At 37.9% G+C, this 19,921-nt stretch overlaps 1 protein-coding gene across 1 annotated transcript in view; it reads left to right on the forward strand.

Annotated features, from left to right (window-relative positions):
• The first annotated feature begins 7,056 nt into the window (after window positions 1-7,056).
• LOC143640969 (fibronectin-like) overlaps window positions 7,057-19,921 on the forward strand; it is a 36,266-nt gene continuing 23,401 nt past the window's right edge. Inside the window, 8 exon segments of the mRNA XM_077108457.1 lie at window positions 7,057-7,063; window positions 12,134-12,228; window positions 13,701-13,869; window positions 14,282-14,368; window positions 16,518-16,709; window positions 18,022-18,255; window positions 18,258-18,293; window positions 19,435-19,617. Of these exon segments, the coding sequence (XP_076964572.1) occupies window positions 7,057-7,063; window positions 12,134-12,228; window positions 13,701-13,869; window positions 14,282-14,368; window positions 16,518-16,709; window positions 18,022-18,255; window positions 18,258-18,293; window positions 19,435-19,617 (1,003 nt within the window).

Below are 19,921 nucleotides of genomic sequence, written 5' to 3' on the forward strand. Positions count from 1 at the left end.
TCTTAAGAAATACAAAGACAATTTCATGAGAGTAGATTTTAGGCTCTCTCAGAACCAGATGACATAAAAGAGTGAAATTTTAAGGTGAACTTTCTTTCAAATTAAAAGCAAATTTCATTTGCCTGTGATTAACAATCATTTAGGAAAAAGCCTTCATTGGCCAGACACCAAATTTAAATGGAAATAAGTTTTTGGTGAAGTAGGGATTCTTATGGGGAAACATTTATAGAGAGATTTTGTTGGGAAATAAATTCCAGAGTTATGCACAAACTAAGGGTTGTCTTGACTTTTTTTTGACTGCTTTTGAATGTCTATATTTTTAAATTAGTAAAAGAGGAAGATTTGTGGAAAGCTTTTGGGAAATTGAAAACTAGTACATGGTTGCAATATATGCTGAAAAAAGTGCTTATGTTAGATGTTTTCATAATTCAAAATGTCAAGTTGAAAATAACAAATAATATTCGGCTAGCAATAAGGAGTCTCATAATTCTTTGTAATGTAAATGGAATGTACTTAGTGGAAATCAGTTTCTGAATAGAGGCCTTTATTGTGATGTGTATATATAGAAGATTTAAGACCATTTACTCTAAAATGTTGAGCAAAAGTAGAAACATGACCAAAAATTATTAGAATTTTCACCCTCTGTGGAACTTCAAGAGTTTTTTAAGTAAAAGGAAAAAAACAAAAAAAAAAGAAAGAAAGAAAAGAAAGTTCATTTCTGTGTGCTATAGAAGTACTTAACGCTTTGCTGTCAACAACACTTGGGAGAAAAAATTTCCTCAACTTCTTGCTCTATTGGTTGGTTTCCACTCAGTCCCTAGATATTTTTCATTCTGCTTATATGGCTATCATTTGATGCCCAATGTAATAAACTATAGGTAGAGATGCTGATTTATTTTGTCTTAACTATTTGGTAAATTTATTTTGTCTGATAGAATTCAATTTTTCTAATTGCAGGGTCATTATGCTACTCAAAGTGCTAGCCTAGGAGGAAATAAGGAACTTGGCAAATGTATGCAAAAAAATTTTTTTTTCATTTTTTTGAGCTACTATAGATCAAACCCAGGGCTTTGGGCATGCTAGGCACGTGTTTTGCTGATGCAGTCACATCACCAGCCCTCATAGAGAAGATCTTTCTTCAAAAATTATATCAGCTAAATGAAATAGCATGCTTTTGAATTACATTCTGGCACAAGCTCCTTGTCTTGTAGCAGATGAATAATAAACAATTTATGGCCCAGCAGCCAATCCATAGAGCACATTTTTAGTAGCATTGCTTTAAATGATGTACTAAGTTTTTAAAGTTAACCTTTAAAAATGGAAGAACAGAGACTGCAAAAATACAGTAAAGAACCTATGATGTGGCTGGGGATACAGCTCAGTTGGTACAGTGCTTGCCTTACATGCACAAGGCCTTAGGTTCAATCCCCAGCACCATTAAAAAAAAAAGAACTAAATTTTGGCTTACATGTAGTGAAGACTCCAGTGGCTTTGGGGCTCTCTTGGTCGCCTTTGATACCTACGAGGGTGACAGTGTACTCAGACGCAGGCTGCAGGTTCCTCACGGGGTACTTGGAGACAGAGGGCCCCATGTTGTACTGCTTGGGCCGGTCCCCTCGGGTCAGGCCCAGTGTCAGTCGGTACCCTGAGATCCGGGCCCGAGGTGGGGTCCAAGTTACCAGGACAGTTGTGTCACTTTCATTGACAAATTGGAGGTTAGTGGGAGCATCCGGTTCTAGAAAAAAAGATGAAGCATGTCAAGAAATATTTAGATCAGTAATTATCTCATTGGAATCTTAATGCTTGACTAAACAGTGTTGCATTTCTTCTACTCAAGGTAGAAACTAAAGGAAAAGTCAAAACTCTGGAGAAAATGAGCCTTTAAGAGACAGAGCACTTTGTACAACTGTGCCTAAACACTGTGTCAGCCATGAGAAATCCTTGATCTTTTCCCCTTGAGGGTTATCCTTTGGACAGTCTCATTTTCAGCAAGATCTCCCATCACACTCAGAAATTACAACTACATTAAAGTGATGGCATTTTCTTAAAAAAGCAAAACAAATACTTGTGAACCCCACAATTTGCTCAGAGCCAGAAAGGTTATGGGAAGAGAGATAAACTCAACAGAAAGGACAGCAAGACAGAAGTTCCCTATGGATCAAAGGAAGAGTCTATCCATTTATTAAATGAATAGTCCTTTGCTGGAGAAATAAATGTTATTTTCGCATGGTTCTGAGTAGACAATAATTATAGTTATTAGAATAGGCTCAGAACCTCAGATTCTCAGTAGGACATGGGTGACTTTGTACTATCTGAAAGAATAGTACATCCATTGGAATGGAAACATCCATTGTGGGTTTTCTTCTTAAGTATGACAACTAGTAGTTTCCCCTCAGAATTCTAGAACACATATCAGATACAAGAAATCTTTAGGAGGTGGCTGGATATAATTGAAAACAGGGAGTCCAGAATCAAAAAGTCAGGTTTTAGAACCAGTTCTATCTCTTCTTAGCTCTATGACCTTAAAACTTGCAGAACTTCAAAAATGTTTAAGTTTCTTTCTGAATCCAGTAGAGATAATAATATTTTCCTTTATAAGATTAAAATGAAGATTAAATATGAGTAGAGTGGTTCGCTAGAACTGAGCAGACAACTCAGTGTTCAAAATAGTAGACACTTATTCATTTCCACATTTTTTTTGCAGTGTTGGAAATTGAACATATTAGGTAAGTGTTCCACCACTGAGCTACATCCCTAGCCCAGCAACTACAATTCTAAAATTCTACTATAAAAGTGTTAGTAGTTTACAATTTAACTTAGATCTAGATATATTTATTAAATAAAAAATGCACTCAAATTACTTAACCATGTTTCCATTAGCAAAGGAAATTAGGTTCTCTTAGTGCCATTCCCCTGAGTATTGGAAATGGATTACCATTTACCATCCACAGAGCTTATCTGAATTTTCATTCCAAGTTTAGTGAGCTTTACATTCAATACACAGTCTCCCTGTTGGGCATTTTTCTACTGCTAAGCTGTAAACCCAGGAGGTTAATAGAAGAGCAAGGTTGCACTTCCACATAGGTCAGATGTGAGGGTGGAGAAGCTGGGGTGGGGCAGACACAGGTAGGAAGAGTACATACTGGTTGTCTGTTGTGCAGTCAGAGGCTTGCTCTCCCTCCCCTGGTTCACAGCAAAGACCTTGAAGTAATAGGTGGCCCTGGGGGGGAAAACCCCATGACTTCTACAAAAGTGTTCCTGTTAATAGGCAGCCTCTGCCCATAATAGGCAGCCTCTGCCCATGCTCCCCAGGCAAGTTGACGGGGATCACATCCACATGATAGCCGGTCACTGCACTGTCAGGGGGTGTCCACATGATGGTGACCTTCACGTCTGTCACTTTCACAAACTGCAGGTCTTTAGGAGGGGGAACTTTATCTAACAGAGAAGAAACAGCAAGTCATTCACAATTCCAACTTCTTTTTTGTACTGGGAATTTAAGCCAGGGAAACGTTACCATTTAGCCACATCCCCAGCCCTTTTAATTTTTTTTTTATTTTGAGACAGGGTCTCACTATGTGGCTTAGGGCCTGGATAAGTTGCTGAGGCTGGCCTTGAATTTGAAATCCTGCCTCAGTCTCTCAGGTTGCTGGGATTACAGACGTGCACCACCATGGCCAGCTGAAAACTGTCTTTAAGGCCATTTTCCTGGACATGTTAGGCACTTCATGGGGCTACCCTCCAGAGCACTGCTAAATTTTGTCTCTTAACCAGATAATTGGCTTTTTTGCATAGATTTTCACAGTTCAGTCATACTGCTTACATTATGAAATTTGAAGTTTTGTGTCTAAAATACATAGGTAAATGTATGAGTTTACAGCATAAGAGGTATCAATTTGGAGAGAGAAGTTAAACATAAAAAAATACAGTACCTGTCCAAACGATAAGATGGTCTTATCTTACTGAACTATTTTATAATAATGAAGAGCAACAGATAAAATGACCCTAGGCTTATGAGGAAAAAAATAAGAAAAATTGATGGTAAAATTGTTTTTTGACTAGTAGTTCCAATAGCTGTCTTTGATAAGCTCCCTAACTTGTATTGTGCACACTTCAGCGGAATATCCTTAGTTTCAGATGATTTGAATGTAGGAACTTCTGACAGAGAGAAAACAACCCTCTCTCAGGGACAATCAACCCTTAGTCTGTGTACTCCAGTTCTCCCCAGAAGGCTAATGGAATGAACTTGATCCCAGGAGGTCTACCTGTTATCTAGCTGCCCCAGGGGAGCATTACCTGACCGTGGGGTGCCCGTGGTTTCTTGCTGGATGAAGAGAGGAGTACTCTCCTGGTTTTCTTCCACCGCATAGATGGTGATGTTGTTCTGAACTCCAGGCTGCAAGTCACTGAGGGTGACAGAGTTGGCAGTCTCGGGGAGGTTGAGCTCAGTGCTACCGCCCTCTTCTGATGGTGCATAACTATTCTGTACCCTGCAGGGTCCGGAGAAAAGTATGAGGGCTGTTTTATAAAACAGAGGCTAAGAAAATCATAAATCCTCCCCTCTCTAGTCACCGTTACACCTTGCTTGATTAGTTAAGAATCAGCAAGATTCTTTTTGATTCTTTCAATGCTACCACTTCTAATGACTATTCAGCACAAAGATAAAATAAGAAGAGCCATACAAACCTTTTTAATAATAAATATCATCCTTGAAGACATGAGATACTTAATAACTGTCAATTAGAAAAGCCAGTAGGTGGAAATATTCATGCTAGGCTGATTTCTCTTCTTTGAGCTCTGGATTATGGAAGCAATTAATGAACCAGCCTGAACACAGAGCTCTCAAGCCCTGTCTGGTCTTTGAGGAACCTCTATTATGAGGCTGAATAGGCAACTTAGTTCTTCTTTAAGTCTTAGTGTAAGGTTTTCAGAAATGCCACACCTTTGCAGCCCTGGAAATGCTTGCTGTAATGGCCAATGAGCTGCCTTTGCAGGGGTGTGTGTGTGTGTGTGTGTGTGTGTGTGTGTGTGTGTGTATGTGTGTGTAAGGAGTTAGTAAAATGGAATGTTACACTTATCCACAGTATGAATCTGCTCTTGCCACACTTAGCCATAAAGATTAACAAAGAAGCCAAAGAACAAGGCTAAACCCACCTGTGATTGGTGCCTGGGGTCTGCTCCAGCGAACAACAATGGAGGTGTCATCAACTTGGCCCACAGTAGGGTCAGGAGGGGCATCAGGAGCTAACAAAGAAAGGAAGGAGGAAGTGAGGCAGCTGGGCAACTTTGCTATAGCCCTGCTTGTACAAAAGGATTCCTTGAACACCACGTAGCACACAGGTACCTGTTGTCTGTGAGGTAGACAGGATCAAATTTTGCTCCCCGTCTTTGGCTATCTGATAGACATTTACAATGTACTTTCGGCCAGGAAGCAGGTCAGGGATGCTCACAGAAGTGGCCGTGCTCGGGAGTTCTTTGGAATAAAAAAGGAAAGGTCACTGATCAAAGCAAACCAATGCCTCCACAGCTGATACAAGAAGAACTACATATCACAGGGGGGAAAAGACTAGAAGGAGATGTAGTAAAAGATCATCAGTGATTATTAATGTACCATGGGATATTTCTTCTTTCATTTTTCCAAAATCTTCTCCTAAAGATGCATAGTCTTAATAATCCACCCCCAAATTTTTGAAAATAGCTCTGTGATTATAAGTCCTAGTAGCAGCAATGGGCAAAAAGTGATGGGATTCGGAGTGGGAGGGATATTCTTTGTCTTGACCTGGATGCTGGTCCCATGAATGAGTTCAACAAACTTTGTTTTTTTTTTGTTTTTTTTTTTTTTTTTTTATTGGTTTGTAATTTTATTGCGTACATTAGTGGCACAAATACTGCATTCACATTAGCTATTTATATAAACTATTCCTAGTTTTGAGATGAGTAATGTAATTTGCTTATGTTTTTACTTTGATGAGAAGCTCTATATCATAAGCATTTTAATAGATTTTAAATGATTATAATCCACTTAATTTTACTACATTTTTTTGTAATTTTCATTTTCAGGTTAGGTCATTGTATTTGTCTATGTGCTTTAATGATTTCATGTTTCCTAACTGACGTGCTTTAGTGAATGAACACATTTGGTTTCTAGTCAACAATTAATATAGCTTTAAGAAAACAACTTTAGTTCCAAATGTTGTGAATTCAGATAAGTAATTTTGAAAGGTCTACTTTTTTTTGTTCTAATTAGTTATACATGACAGTAGAATGCATTTTGATACATCATACATAAATGGAGTTCAGCTTCTCATTCTTTTAGTTGTACATGATATAGAATCACTCTCAACAAACTTTGTAAAAGATCTCTAACCAGGGGAATCTGGATAGCATAAGCAAAGGACCTGAGCACTCTTCAAAGCTACCATCTTCAGAGGTAGTCCTCATATACAATCACTGCCATGAGAAAATAGCTTCTGTTGGGCAAACCTATGTCCAGGCAAATACTTGGTGCTCAGTGAAGCTCACATCAGGGACCAGGACAAAGTGTCTTTGCTCACAGGAACCCAGCCAGTTCTGTAAATGGTTAGCTCCTCCCTGACTTTTATCAGAGGGGAGAGTGTTCAGACCACGTGTGATGCCCTGTCCCCAGGGGGTCTACCCATCACCCCTCCAAACCTGTCCTGAGACAATGTGTTTAGCTTACCCAGGTACCGTGGCTCATCTCCCTCCTCACTCAGCTCATACTCCACCCGGAATCCAGACACAGTATCGGAAGCTGAGACCCATGAGACCACAACGCTGCTGGCAGTGATTTCAGTCACAGATTCAGACGTGGCCACTACCGGTGACAAAGGTGTCATCTCTCCTGTCACAGTGTTGCCTAGAGTGCCACAGAAAGGGGGAGAGCAGTCCTTGAGTTTTCTAGAATGTTCACCCTTCTTGTCTGAAGAATACTGTAATTTAAAAAATGTAGGTGCCATTCACAGAAGGAATTGAACTGAGAATGAAGCAGGTCCTGCAGGGAGCCCGAGTCTGGGATACCCAGATGTAGACACGAGGATGCTAGGTACGTACTGGTCCCTTTGGGAGTGCTGCTGCTGGTGGTGGTGAAGTCAAAGCATGTCACTTCTCTGTGGCCATACTGCTGAATACTGATGACCTGCCCCTCATATATCACTCCTGGGGTCAGGCCTTTAATGACGAAGGAGTTTAAGTGACCAGGAATGGTAGCTTCTTTCCAACGGCCCACAGAAATTTTCTGAAAATTTAAATGAAATTTAAAAAAAGAAAAAATCACACAAGAGTTTGCAAGGATGCACATTCAGAGATGAGGGTGAGCAATCTTCAAAGACAAATGAGGAGATTTTCAGCTCCACTCTAGAGGACGATTGTGGAAAACTGAATTCAGAACAGGGGCTAGTAGTAAAGTTTGTTGATGTTAATAATTGTATTATAAGTATTATTTATTGGGAGTTTATAGCTCTGTGCTGTTTTGCTTGTTTTCTCCCACTGATCTTCACCTCCCTGCATCCTACTCAGTAGTGTTGGTATTACTGCTCTCATTTTAGAGGTGGAAAAACCAAGAATTATGTGACATGCTGGAGGTTATGAATTTGCAAGCACTGAACACCTTTGCTTTGGTCAGAGCAATTACTTAATATTGGTGAATACAATTATGATATCCTAAATTTTCATCTTGCCCACTTTTTTTCCACTTTTACAATAAGCAGAGATAGCTTCCTTTCTAAAATGGAAAATATGTTCTATCATCTTTTAAGTTGATGGGATACAATTTAAGTTTCTTGCCCTGCAGAAGTGTCCAAAGGCACCATACTCTTTTTGTGATTCAGATTCTGGGGACAGCACAAACAAGATTCAACTGGTCTGGTTTTGTGACTCATTCTTGGATACAAACTATCCCATCAAAAGTGGTCAGCCAACTTTGGGCAAGACTATAGAAGAATGTAATTTCAGTTTATTTAATCTTTTGCTCCTGGTTTACATTTTCACATCCTGTTCAACTTCATTAATATGTCATAGATCACAAAGCTCAATGCAATAGAATGTGTGGAAAAGAAACACCCTAACTGCAAACAAGACGAAATCCTTTTAAATATAAATATTCAAAGTAGTATGAGTATCAAAATACATTTTGTATCCCCAGTGATTTTTCTTTTTAATTGCCCAATCAACCAGTTCACAGATTTAATTCAAATGCTCAAGTGCCCATTTACATTTTGGGGATAAATGAAAGTGATCCTAGTATCCTTTGAATTTAAATTTTAACTTAAATACACTGTGAAAAATTTTGAAATTAGTCATTAAAATTAGCTCCAAATTGGTAGTAAACTTGTATTCAATGTGAGCTTTTAAAATTAGGTATCAGAAGAAAAGATTAGAAAATATACTCATAAGGAAACAATCGAAAAGTTTTCATTTTAATAGTCATTTTCTCCTGTATTTAAAGTACTGTTCCTCAAATCATGTTATGAACTTAAAAGTTGTACTGGGGTAGGTTTGAGAGGGTAAGAAAAACTAAAGCTTAATGGACATTATCTTCCTTGGTATGGTTTCTTCAGTTTCTAGATGTTTAGAAAATCACAGGGCTCATTCTTTAAATAAACCAACTATCATCCCTCATCTGCACCTTCCTCTCATCATCTCTTTCTCTTCTATCTAAATAACCTTAGGAGATAAAATTAATGCTTGAAACAATGAATCAGGCTGGAGATGTGGTTCAGTGGTAGAGCACTTGCCTGGCATGCAGGATGCCTGGGGTTTGATCCTCAGTACCACACACAAAACAAACCAAAAAACAAAAATATGGTTTAAAAAGTGGATCAAAAAAGAAAGGAATTAATTTACAGGACGGATCCCAATAAGTTCTTCCTTTAATAGAGTTGAAAGACATGCAAAAAAATTAGATTATCTTCCCACATTGGGCAAGATTAAGTTTATGCTATCATTTCTAATTCCTTGCAAAGATCATTTGCAACATAAATTTCTAAATTCTAAATACAAAAAAAAAAAAACAGTCAATTTGATTGACCACATATTCTTACTAAGAAAACATACTGACAGTTAATCAGATCTGTTGACTCAAAAGCTAGAAACAAACAAAAGAAACATATCAGAATTTGGTGAGGTCGGGATACTCAATGTTCAGGGTTTCTGGATGGATTCTCACAGGTCTCCACCTGAGAATGTACTTGGTGATGTGAGATGGTTCTGGTGCATTCCAATGGATGGGGTGAGAGTTGGGCTGACTGGGGGTCTCAGTGATAATTACTTGGACAGGACCACATGTACCTAAAAATTTTAAAAGTTGAGATTTGGTTATATAGAGTATTCACTCCAATTTAAAATTTAATGTTCATGGATGTCATCATTAAAAATGGATTGCTTATCAGCTAGTATTACTATAATAAAAATGATCTGGGCTTGGTTAAGCCTTTCACCTCCTGACACTGGAAATCAATCTAACAAATTCTTTCTTAGATGATTATTATTGTTCTTCAAATGAGAAACACAAATGTTTATAATTAACATTTTTTTAAAAATCTCTTTAATCTGTTTTCTTCTTTATTTTCAAAGGAAAATTGTGAAACAATTGTGAAATTGCTTTAACACAGACAATGTAATTCAGAATACAAACTTCATTTACTGATTATATTGTTTCCTTTAAAGAAAATTCTAATTTGTGAAAGTTTCATTACCAAAGACTCTGCTATCTGAGAAGAAAACAACATTCCAAAGGCCATATGACATGACGTAAAACAAACACATTTCTAAATGGTGCCGAATCTTAGGCAAATAGACAAAGGTAATAATTAAATACCCAGTTTTATTTCTCATCAGCCTAAGCATTCTGTCAGTTTGGAAAAAGAAATCTAGCTTTATTTCTATTCAAAAAGTATACTCTAAAATCACACCACTGGCCAAATTATTAAAAGATCAAAATTTTTTTTCAAAAGGAGTTAACAACTAAAATGACATTATGAAGTACATAATAAATTCAATGTTTCCACATCTTGGCATGTGTGACTGTTATGGACTTGGTTCTTTTGTTTAAGGAAAAGGAAAAATAAGGAAAGAAAATCAATTTATTAATACAATAGACTCCACTTAGGATAAAACAAAACAGTCCTGAAATATTTAGGTTTATAGAACAGAAAACTATCTTTCTCTTAAACTCTGTATTCTCTATAATGTCAGCCAATGTTCAATTTTCTAGAAATAAAAAAAAAAGTTCTTTCTAATAAATAACCTTTCCAAGAATTTTGTATGTTTAATAAAGCACTTCACCAGATTATTAACAGATTTAAGTTTCCTGAAAGGTCTCAGGGAAAAGTATATTTATTTTCGAATATATAGAAACTTATTTATAAATATATTTAGTATCTTAGCCATTAAATTATCTTTGAAAACAAAGTGTTCTCTAGCAGAATAATTATCTAACTTGTAAATCTAGGTATACTTAAAAGTCCTAGAATAATACACTGACTCTCATGCGGGTAAAAATTCAAAGTTGGTTGGAAATCCAAATATTCTTTGAATCTTAATTTCATTGAGGGTACATATTTCCAGGCCACATGGCTATCAAAGTTCATGTATAAAATTCATAGTTTTCCATTCTAAAGTGACATATATTTCACAGAACATGCAGGATGTTTGCTTTAATCAATTGGCAAAAGTTACATGACCCTCTTTGAAACATGTTTTCAGTAGTTATTTTTCCCAGTGAGAACAGAGTTTGGTTGGGACATAAAATGGAAGGAACTGTGAAGGCATAACCCAGGGCTACTAATGTGCTCCAAACCCTTGAACTTAATTCACCCAACTCAAACTTCTTGGCTTCCAAAGCCTCATCTTTCTAAGTTTATAACAAAAATTTGCAAGGCTGTTGGGAGTGCGTGCCTTAACTGTGTACACATGCTCTTTCTCCTCCTCGCTTTTTTGAAGACATTTAAAAAATTTGTCCTTTTTATTTTTTTTTTAATTTTTATTTTTGAGAGAGAGAGAGAATTTTTTAATATTTATTTTCTAGTTTTCAGCGGACACAACATCTTTGTTTGTATGTGGTGCTGAGGATCGAACCCGGGCCGCACGCATGCCAGGAGAGCACACTACCGCTTGAGCCACATCCCCAGCCCTGTCCTTTTTAGATATACATGATATAGAGTGTATTTTGACAAATTATATACATATGGAGTATAACTTATTCTAATTCAATTCTGGTTTTTGAGGTTGTTCAGGATATGGAGTTTCACTGGTGGTATTCATATATGAACATAGAAAAGTTATGTCCAATTCATTCTGCTGTCTTTCCTATTCCCATTCCCACTCCCTTCCCTTCATTCCTCTTTGTCTAATCCCTTGCTTTAAAGAATATTTTCACTAAGGGAAATAACTGGTGCTAGGATGCTAGGAGATGCAAAATAAACCTTTGTTATGATTTCTAATTCTAGTGGTAGGATACTAAACTTCTATAGAATTCTTATGAATGAACAATCACATATTAAAAGGATGAATTTTTACAATTAAGATACATTCATGATTTCAGAATTTTTTTAACTTTTATATAGCATCAATTACCACAACCAAGAATATTGGTCACCATTGTGGAAAATTCAGCAAAAAGCTATTTTTAGATCACATCTGTAATTTTACCATTGTTCTTAATGTTTAAGAAACCAAATGATCCTCTGTTTGCAGTGACCAGTTACATATTTTATAAGGGACTTTATTCTGTTATAAGAAAATTTATTGTCACCAAACTCAAATCCCAACATTAATGAAAAGCCACAAGTCACAGAATCTAAGGAGTGTTGTCTAGCCACCTGTTATACTCAAGTGTGATTCACAGACCAGAGTTGGCATCATTGGCCGGTTTGAAAAGCTAGCTCCTCAACCCCATGCTGGACCTCCAGAATCAGCACCTGGATTTTCACCAGGTTATTTGTGTGGCACATTGATCATTGAGAAGCACTGCTCTTCCCACCTGATGAAGTAACTCCTTCTCCATCTACTGGTTCATTAAACTCAAGTTCTAGATAAAGATACTTGTTTTTTTTACATTTTCTACCATCATTTACGAGTTGAAGGTGTTGAACACATGTGTTGGTTCATTTCACAGTGCAGCCATCGAGCTCCATTCCACCTTTCAACACAGAGGTCACTGAGACCACCATTGTGATCACATGGATCCCTGTTCCAAGGATTGGGTTTAAGGTAAACTGCAAATGTTCCTAAATTCTTGCAATGCAGGCTTGATAGAGCCATCCTATTTTTGCATGCAGTAGATAGAAGTGGTTCAGGAGAGGAGACCTGGGTGTTGTCACCTGCCTCTGTTCACACCTGGAGGATCCCCTTGCTTACCTTGTTCAGTTGCTGCAAGGATGGACTGAGGGTGTGTGTGTGCTTTGCAAAGGAGAAAACATTAGCATGGACCTGTTAGTTGTTGCTCTTTTTATTTTCTCTATCCTTTCCCCCAGGGAACTACATTTAAGAAAAATGTAGGAGAACTCCATTTGATATGTTGTTCTAAATGGGTGCCAAGCAGTTCACAAAAGCCAATTTGGGGAGGACAATTAAACTTGGAGTCATTTAAAAATCACACTTTCATTCAATCAGTTTCCTTTTGACTTGTTCAAAGCCCCATCGGTAAATCTCTTTAATAGAGTTTAAGATTGAGGTCTCCCCTGTAGATATCTGGATTCATGTTCTTTAAAGTAATGATATTAGGGAAATGATGAATACAAATGAATATGCTTGAAAGAATTACTTTTGTTGTTTATGTAGAGAATGGAGGAAGAAATAATTCATCAAGACTGGAAATTAAGACTAAACCCCCAGGATTGTTTTAAAAATAAGCCAGAGGTCATTTCCTTTTTGAGTATGTAATGGCCATATTGATGATTAGGCCTCTTATTGAGACTCCTTTTTGAAGTGTGCCAACGTACCTTGTGGATTTCCTTTAATGGCATCAATCTAACCTTCAGATGCTGTGTAGCATATGAAGGATTTTTCTGAGGTCTAACACCATTTCATAACACCATAACTATGGGCACATTTATTTTAATTCTTCTTTTGGAACATATCCTGCAGCTGGAACTATGAACATAATGTCTTCAACAGGAGGGTTTGTGTGTGTGTGTGTGTATGTGCGTGTGTGTGTGTGTGTGTGTGTGTGTGTTTTAATAAGAGGTACTACAGAGGCTGGTGCCCTGAAATGGCAACTGAAAAGTGAACTAGATGTAAATAACTCATTTAATAGAGTGCCTAGGGAATTTCCTCTCACACAAAAGAAAATAGAAGTGAACTATATCATGTGGCCCAAAGCCCCCTGTTTATACCAGAAGGTCCTTTATCAAGCAAATCAGCATTTTTAATAGAAGGTTCCAGGCATTTCTCTGGAACCTTCCATCACAAACTACCTTAGTGCCATTTGGAAGATACCTTAGTGCTATTTGGAAGATACCTCTTCCACCCTGGGTCCAATCTAGGGAATTTCCAGCTGAGGTTGGAAATAGAGCTACGGCACGTCCCCAGTGCCTCCCCAGTGAAAGTACATTGTGTGTTTCTGAGGAGCCATGATATATAAAGTCTAACCACAACCTCTCAACATGTATCTAGATTATAATTTAACTATTATTTAACCAGAAATGCTTGTCCTTTGTGTTTATGTGCTCTCCTCCCTCTAGCTGGGTGTGCGACCAAGCCAGGGAGGTGAGGCCCCACGAGAAGTGACTTCAGACTCAGGAAGCATTGTCCTGTCTGGCTTGACTCCAGGAGTGGAATATGATTACAGCGTCCAAGTCCTGAGAGATGGGAAAGAAATCGAACAGCCGATTGTCAACAGAGTGGTGACACGTAGGGAGAGTTCTTGTGTTTTTTTCTTTTCTTTTAGCTTTTCAAACTGTTCTACTTTTAAAAATCTGTCAATAGCACTATTTATAAGAATAGTATGGGGGGAAAATCTTATCCCGACCTACTATTTAGAAATTTGGAAGAGCGGATCCAACCCATGCCAGGTATTTTGGGGCATAAGATATGTTCTTTCCATGTCAAGAGTATTTGCAAGCTGGAAAGTTGGAAATAATTCCATTAGTAGTACAAAATAATCGTGCACCATGTTTTCATACTATGACTTCTATAATTTCACCAATTCTGGAAGGAAGGCAGGGAGGGATAAAGGGAAAAGAAAGAAGGGGAAGAAACATTCCTCTGGCCAAGTCCTTTGTGTGAGCTCTCATTTTTAATTTAACATTTTCTTTTTGCATAGCACTGTCTCCACTGACCAACTTGCACCTGGAGGCCAACCCTGATACTGGCGAGCTTACTGTGTCCTGGGAGAGGATCACCACCCCAGGTAGGACTGGGACCAGTTGGAGGGTTTCCAAAACCAAGATTTTATACTAAACCAAAGTTTCAGCTAATGTTGGTTGCATCCATACCTGTTATACTTAACTTGAGGAATATATCTAGTTTATTACTTAACTCGTACTTATTTTACTGTTAAAATTTTTGTAAGAAGTAGCTGGGTGCAGTGGCACATGCCTGCAATCCCAGTGACTTAGGAGGCTGAGGCAGGAGGATGGTGAGTTCAAAGCCAGCTTCAGCAACTTGGTGAGGCCCTTAGCAATTCAATAATACCCTGTCTCTAAAATAAAATGTAATATTAAAAAAAAATAAAGAGGCTGGGATATAGCTCAATTGATAGAGTGCTTGCCTCACATGCATAAGGCCCTGGGTTCAATCCCAAGGATTTCAAATAAAAAAATAAAATAAAGGCTGCAGATGTGGCTCAGGGGTACATTGCCCCTAATTGCCCCTAGGTTCAATCCCTGGTACAAAAATAAAAACCTGTAAGAAGTATTTTTTGCACACCTCTACTGCTATGTGGGTATAAAACTGAGGTAATTATCTCTAAGTCTGATCAGTTTATACAATCACACAAGGTAAAAGTAGCTCAAAATATCCTTTCTAATCTCCCTCTGAAGTCTAGAATGATTTTGGTGTTTTTTTGTTTGTTTGTTTGTTTTTAAATATATGAACACATAGTTTAAGCCAAAGCTACCCAGTTTCCAACTGAGTTACTCTGGTTTTGAAACTTTCTGCTGGGGAGTTTCATGCTGGCTGGCAGCTAGTCATTAATCTCCAGTCTCAATGGCCTCATCAGATGATCACAAGCCAATACAATGACCTAAATATTTTTTCCCATCCAGCTGGATTTCCTTGTATAACACTTTAGTGTTCACCTTGTTCCTAATGATAAAATAGACCCTTGTTTCCTTGTCCTTTGGAAAGTTTAACATCATCACTCTTCCACCTCTTATCTTCGGGTCCTGAAGATCTCTAGTTGTCACCATCTACTTGAATCTCTCCCTTCTCTCCCTCAATTCTTTTACTGCCCAATTTCCATGATTCCTGAAGTCTTAAATAATTTATAGACTTTTTCTAGAATGAATGGCATCACCTTGGTTTCTCTTCCTGAAAATCCCATAGGTCGAGAGAGTGTTTTGTACCATGCAGGTAAAATGGGATGGCCCTCAACAGTCCTACTGAGACTTGATCATTAAGAGAAAGCTGGGGAGAGTGGTAGGAGGAGAGGAATTTGGTCATCATTTCCCCTTTTTCCAAGATTTCCTTTCTTTTCTGTTGTTACTGAAAGGTAGCTTTATTTTTTGTAGTTGACCCACAAAATTTGTACCTATTTTGGGTGTACAGTAAAATAATTTAATACATAGATACAGTCTGTAATGATCAAATAAGCTTCTCCATCTCCTCTTATTATTTCTGTGTGTTGGGCATCTTCAGTCTCTTCTAGTTAGTTCAAAATATATTATAAATCATTATAGACTATAGTCACCCTGCTGGGCTGTAGAACGCTAAAACGAATCCCTCCTATCTACCTGTATTCTGGCACCATTTTCTTACCTACCTACCTTTTTATTTTTCTTCCTTCCCTCCTTGTTTCTTCCTTCCTGCCTTTTTTCTTTCTGTTTTTGGTAACAGGAATTAAGCCCGGGGTGCTTAACCACTGAGCCACATCATCAGCCCCCTTTTTAAAAAATTTTTATCTTGAGACAGGGTCTCACTAAGCTGCTTAGGGCTTCATTTAATTGCTGAGGCTGGCCTCAAACTTAAGATCCTCCAGCCTCCCAAACTGGCTGTCACTGTGCCCGGCCCATTATCTAACCTTTCTGTATCTCCCTTCCTTGCTACTCTTCCTAGTCTTTAGTGATCTCCATTCTACTCTCTTCTTCTATAAGATCAACATTATAATTTCCACAAATGAATGAGAATACACAGTTTTGTCTTTCTGTTCTGAGCTTATTTTATTTAACACAAGATTTTCTTGACTGTACTCAAACTCTTGGTCAACCTCAAAGGGTTGAATAGCAGTAGAATCCTTAATAAACATTCAATCTCCTTCGTCAGTTCACCATGGAGTCTTGTTTAATCCTCTGTGGGTCATCAATGCTCTGTGGTAACTTCCTCCTTTCTGTTCTTTCCAGGTATCACTGGCTATAGAATCACCACCACCCCTACAAGCGGACAGCAGGGTAATGCTTTGGAAGAAATGGTTCGTGCGGATCAGAGTTCTTGCACTTTTGAAAATCTGAGTCCCGGCCTGGAATACAATGTCAGTGTTTACACTGTCAAAGATGACAAGGAAAGTGTCCCTATCTCTGATACCATCATCCCAGGTAATAAAAAAATAAGCTGTTCTCCTCAGAGTGGCAGTTTCAATAAGAAGGGATTAGAATCTTAATCCCCAGATGGCTGAGTGTGTCAAGTGTGTTTGGGATTTAATGCCAACCTCCCAACCGCACTTTCCAAAACTACGCAGTCAAAATGACTGTTTGGACAAAGGCTTGCTGATAACACTACTTCACTGTCTATGCTTCACTGGGATGCTCTTTGTTGCTATGAGTATGTAATGGAGTGGCAACCGTGGCATGAACTCTCTACTGTTTGCTCACGTGGAAATTATTAAAATGTCATGTGTCTGTACTCAGTACTGACGGCCTAAAAGTAATATGGTAAATGCATCCCATCGGGACATCTGTGCCTGATTTTACAGTCAGTTTCTGCTTTTAGCAGCCATCTATAAAATATTTTTTTGTCTCCATGTGTGAGCACAGATATAATGTATGGTTGACAATATCCAGTTCCTTATCTTGCAACTTCAAAGTCTTTTTTAAAATTGGAGGAGGGAAAAGAGGATGAAGAAGGAAATCAAGGCCACACCCACAGGGCATTCCTTCTTATGAATTGAAAGAAAAGACCTATCTAGGGATACATTCATTGTTTGTCCAAAATTGGATGATGACAGAATGAAATTACTGCACAGACTGTTTCCCCTTTGGCACTGTTTGGTATGTGTTTACTAATGCTAATTAAATAACTTTGATTATGAATTAAAAGATTGGCAGTGGCCTTGGACGCAAGCCTGTCTGTCCTTGGCCCGAATGTGCTTTTTTGGGAAAGGCACTTTTCACACCGTACATCCATAATGCATTAGTATTATCACCATGATGTTGACATGAGTTTTGTATGAGGCAAAAACCAATTCATCAGCCAGTTTTTTAAAACCTTCATGCAAGCTTTGATTTTCCTACTGAGACAGCTTGAGATTTTTTTTTTTAAATCATTGCTGATACTTAATGTGGATATTGTGTCTGGGTTCATGGTTTTGACATCCTAAACTGGCCTATGATTTTTAGGAATCTGAGAAGTCAAACTTTACTGTTTAGAAGTCAAACTTTACTGTTTCCAAATGCAAGAAAATCCCTAAAAGAATATTGTAACCTGTTTTATTTTCCCAGGAAAGCAAACTATTCATGATACTTAGGACATTTTTTCAGATCATTTGAAATAGATTGCATATTACCATCATTGCTTTACCATTCTATCAGTTTGACTATAGATAACCTGATATACACTGCTTTATTTTTTCCTCTTTTTTTTTTTGCTTCTCTTTTCCTGTTGCCCCCTCTTCGCTTTGTAACTAAATAGAGGTGCCCCAACTCACTGACCTAAGCTTTGTTGATATAACCGATTCAAGCATCGGCCTGAGGTGGACCCCGCTAAACTCTTCCACCATTATTGGGTACCGCATCACAGTAGTTGCAGCAGGAGAAGGGATCCCTATTTTTGAAGATTTTGTGGACTCCTCAGTAGGATACTACACAGTTACAGTGCTGGAACCCGGCATTGACTATGACATCAGCGTTATCACTCTCATTAATGGCAGAGAAGTGCCCCTACTACACTGACACAGCAAACGGGTGAATTTTAAAAACTTCTGTGTTTGACACATGGATGGTGTTGCATGCTGCCAACAGCCACTCTGGTTAAATATGAATGTTTCAAGGGAGAAGCCAGAAATTGGCCACAGAGATGAAGACGGGAGGGATTGAGCCTAAGGAATCTAAAGCATATGCCTGACTAATTGAAGTCGTATGCAAAGAGTCTTAAGTGCACTTTCATTTAAACTGCAAGTATGCATAAAACTAGAGGAATCTAGATGTCGGATCTAGTAAATACAAACCAGCAGAGGTGAGTTAAATTTGTAGACCTAGCATTTTTTAAAAAATTCCTAACATAAATACCAAATTTTAGGATGAACACCAGTTCATGCTGAAAGGTACTTCCAGAATATGCCATTACACTCTTCCTTCTACCTCTGGATAAACTCCACCATGTTCCTTTTTTGTAGCTGACTAAAAAGCCATCAAAATTTACAGTAGAACGGAAGGGGTTGTTTTGATGTACAAGAAAAATAAACTTCAGCATATGCTAGATTTTGTTGCTATCATAAGGTAAAGGAACTCCTTTTTAACCACAGTCTGGGAACCAGCATGCAACATCTTAAAGGTTCTCTGCCCTGCATTGGAAGAAACATGCTGAGAACCAATTTGCATGAACCCTTCTCACTTGTAAGTAGAATTCACGGAATGAAATTGTGGCTATGCCATTAGATCATAGATATTTCATGTCTGGGGGACATTTAGGACCTTCTTGTCTTTTGTCTGTGTGCATGTGTGTTTGTTTTTTTTGGAACATACCCGCTATGTTTCTTTTTGCTCTGTGGCAACTTAAGCCTCTTTGGCCTGGGATAAAAGAATCTTAAGTGGTATTCATCATGTATGTAAAAATCAACCTATTTAAAAGTAGATTAAAATGATTCTTTAGAACACATCGATGATGGCAGAAAGGTTAAAGGGGCCTAACATTACTGAATGTAGTGTTTGATTTTTTAACAGTAGTCTACCATGACTTAGATTAGATTTAGATTAGACTATTTGCATGATTATGACTCTGTTTCCTTTAGGCATGAAATATTGATTTTTTTACCTTTTCAGTGGATTTGTGAGCTTTGACTTTAAAAATCATATTAATATAATCTTCCTTTTTATTTGAAACCAGCTGTTCCTCCTCCCATGGACCTGAGATTCACCAATGTTGGTCCAGACACTATGCATGTCACCTGGGCACCCCCTTCATCTATTGAGCTGAGCAACCTGTTGATGCGCTACTCACCTGTGAAAAACGAGGACGATGTTGCAGAGTTGTCGATTTCTCCATCAGACAGTGCAGTGGTCTTAACAAGTAAGCAGTCGGGTACATCTGTTGAATAAACACTAGCCTGGAGCAGATGTATTAATTCTCAAAGAGAATTAACGCAGAAGATCTGCAGACGAGCTCCAAACTAAAGTCTTCTGTAAATTCTGAAAGACGTAATACTTATTGCTATCTCAATATACTGTTGATATCTACAACTTTAGTGGAAAACCCTAAAAGTAATGTTCCAAGACTTCAAACACATTCTGCTTTCAACTAAACACATAAAATAAGTGAATTTCAAGAGAAATTATTTGACTAAATCTAAGTGTTTAGAAGAGAAAAAAAAATG

Source organism: Callospermophilus lateralis, unplaced genomic scaffold (genome assembly GCF_048772815.1).
Source record: "Callospermophilus lateralis isolate mCalLat2 unplaced genomic scaffold, mCalLat2.hap1 Scaffold_808, whole genome shotgun sequence".
Taxonomy (NCBI): domain Eukaryota; kingdom Metazoa; phylum Chordata; class Mammalia; order Rodentia; family Sciuridae; genus Callospermophilus; species Callospermophilus lateralis.